Below are 2931 nucleotides of genomic sequence, written 5' to 3'. Positions count from 1 at the left end.
AGTACAAGGGCTTTGCATTGTCCTCAAGAACCTGCCTCACCGAGAGGCACATACCAAGTCCATCGGTAGAGTGACGTCATGCCGAACGCGGAGATGAAGAGCAACATATGGCCACTTCGGACCGGTAGCCGTCGTGAAGGCATGCCGCGAGGTTCGATACCTAATCGGGAAAGACCGGCTACTTCGGTGTGGCTTGGAGCGAAGCGCGCGTTTGGCCGAGCGGCGTCAAGTGGCCCTATTGTTCGCCGAATGCGGAAGATGTTCCGAGATCTACGCACGAGGCCTCGGGAAGACCGTGCCGAGCTTCGAGTAAGCGTCGTGCACCGTCGAAGGTGTCGAAGAGCGTCGAAGGCGAAATCGAACTGTTGTGTGACTGAGTCGAAGTGCCAGGCGGGATGCGACTGCCGAAAAGAGGTGTATCGGGGCCCAGAGGGGCTTGGCGCCTATCATCTCCTCCCTATTGAAATTTGGACCGCCCTCGGTCCTCCACGTGATGCGAGAAGCGCGATGGTCGTGAACGGATCGAAGCGGCATGACAACCCGCGTCGGTTTCGAACGCCACGTGGCCGGCGCTAAATGCTGGTCGGAAAGGGGTTATAAGCAGGGTAGACTTAGCCTCATTTTCCCCAGCCCATCGTTTCTTCTTCGTTACCTCGTCGCCCCTCCTCGCACACTTCCTCTGCTTCTACGATGTCTTCTCGCTCCGCCACCCCTGCGTCGACTCCCTCGCTCGTCAACCGCCGCCTCGCCTCGCTGCTCGTGGTCCTCGAGGCTCCGCCGACTGCCGACGCCGCGCTCGATGTGGTCGAAGAGTGGGCACAAGACTTGTCGCCGCTCGTGGTAAGTCGCTCGTAAATCTGCATAACCCAACTAACCCCTTGTTTTCGAACAGCTCGCCTATCGCAAGGCCTTGGGCGCCATCCGCGACGAGGAGACGGAGCTGCGCGTCGCCGCCGCCGTCAAGCAACTCGCCGAGCGGGCGTCGGAGTCCTGGGTCGAATGGGCGCGCGGTGACTGGCCAGAGCTCGCGACCGCCATCGACGCCGAGGTCGAACGACGCCTCGAAGAACAGAAGCGCCTCGCCGAGGAGGAAGCACGACGCGTCGAAGAGGCCGCGAAGCGTGCGAAGGCCGCCGAGGAACGTCGCCTTGAAGACGAACAGCGTCGAAAGGACGAAGAGGACCGTCGGAAGCAGGCCGAAGACGAGCGTCGCGCACAAGAGGCCGCCGACGAAGAGTTGGCGAGGATTGCGGCCGCCGAAGGACTCCTTCCCGACCCTGCACCTGCCGGTGTCGACAAGGGGAAAGGGCGCGCGAGGGTCGACGAGGAGGTCACTGAGTTGTCGGACGACCCTTCGATCGTAAGTGTTTCTCTTCTACCGTCCTTCGATTACTAATCTTTCTTTCGTAGAAGACTCCTCGGACGCTCGAGCGTCCTTTCGCAATGACAGAGGTCGATATGGCCACCGTTGCGCTTGAGAAGCGCCTGTCGGGACAGAAGGTAAGCTCGAGCCTCCGTCGAAGCGGTTCGATGCTAACGCCTTGATAGTGCGATCGCTGCGCCGGCTACCGCTCGGCCCCGGTCGATTGCGTGTGGGTCGAGAACGGTACGACCTGCGAGAGGTGCGCGCAGTTCCAACAGGGCTGCTATTTCGACAAGGTGTCTGTCCTAGGCAAGACAAAGAAGACGCGCGGCGGGGGATCAACCACCAAAAAGCGCAGTAAGTTGTTTCTTCTGGTTGTCCTAAACTTTGGCTGACGTTGTGGTAGTTCGGCCGGCCTCGCCTGGGCCTTCGATCGCGGACTCGAGTGGTTCGAAGAAGCGTTGCGTCGACGAGCCTCCGCGCCCCCTTCTACGACGGCCTCTCGATGGGGCCAGCCGCCTTGGGCTCGAGCAGGACGACCTCGATGCGCTCGACCTCGACGACGAGTCTCGTGGAATCATCCGCGTCATCCGCGAGGAGCGTGCTCACATCGCGCGCCGTCGAGCGCTCCTCCACGACATGGACCTCGACCTCCAGAAGATGGAGAAGGCCGCGCTCGCGAAGGGAGGGATCGGTTTCGTGCATGGGGCTGTCGATGATGAGTAGGCGATGGCGCGGGTCGTCTTGTATCGTAGTTGTCCTTATGTCGTAGAGTATTGCGTAGATGGTCGAATGGAAAATGCGGCCCTTGGCCTAGACGAAACCTGGCGGGAACTAAGAAAAGAAAATGAAAATAAGTGTTCGAAGCCTGTCGTAACATGATTGAAGGTCATAGAAGGCGAAATAGAAATGTTCGTAGTGAGGGAAAATGGACTTAATAAAAATATAGGCTCAGTTTGTCATCACAGCCTAGGAGGACTCGTCTAAGGTGAGCCTCCGCGCAACGGTCGAATCGAAGCGTTCGTAGAACGTCGAACAATGTCGCGACTATCGAGTTGAATCGAAGGTATTCGTACAAGGGATGGTCTGGAACGTAGGAGAAAATCAAACATATCGCGTAACGTGAGAGCAGGAATGGAGAGAAGAAAATATGTATCGTGTTGTACAAGTAATAAAAGGGAATAACCTCTATTCGTCGCGTTCTTCGGCTTCTTCGACTTCATCATCGTCGTCGTCGCCTAGAGAATTCGATAGTTCGAGTTCTCGAAGACGCTCGGTCGAGACATCTTCGAGATCTTCGGGAATTGGTATGGATTTGCGCGCGAAATACGGAATGACGCGGAATGCTGCGATGGGTCGATCGAGGACTGTACCGTCGAGTTCGCACACGATGTACGTGCCGCCCTTGTTGCGCGAGACAACGATGAGGGGGCCTAGATATCGCGNGCGCATCTTGCGGTTGAGGGACTTCTCGATCTTCGTGTTGCGTATGAGCACTAGGGCTCCGCGTTTGAAGTCGAAATCCTGGATTGAGTGCTCGTGCTCTTTCTCGAAGCGAATTGCTGCAG

General features: G+C 57.8%; 1 protein-coding gene across 1 annotated transcript; it reads left to right on the top strand.

The window, feature by feature from the left end:
• Nucleotides 1-78: 78 nt before the first annotated feature.
• On the top strand, nucleotides 79-2089 carry POSPLADRAFT_1162382 (hypothetical protein; the record flags this gene model as incomplete). Its single annotated transcript, XM_024487728.1, has 6 exons — nucleotides 79-309; nucleotides 893-1048; nucleotides 1112-1360; nucleotides 1411-1500; nucleotides 1549-1720; nucleotides 1770-2089. 6 exons carry the CDS (start codon nucleotides 79-81, stop codon nucleotides 2087-2089), a joined length of 1218 nt encoding a protein of 405 aa, XP_024332694.1.
• Between the last annotated feature and the right edge of the window lie 842 nt (nucleotides 2090-2931).

Source organism: Postia placenta (assembly GCF_002117355.1).
Source record: "Postia placenta MAD-698-R-SB12 unplaced genomic scaffold POSPLAscaffold_203, whole genome shotgun sequence".
In the NCBI taxonomy this organism is placed as follows: domain Eukaryota; kingdom Fungi; phylum Basidiomycota; class Agaricomycetes; order Polyporales; family Adustoporiaceae; genus Rhodonia; species Rhodonia placenta.
This window is presented reverse-complemented; position numbering and strand designations above follow the sequence as displayed.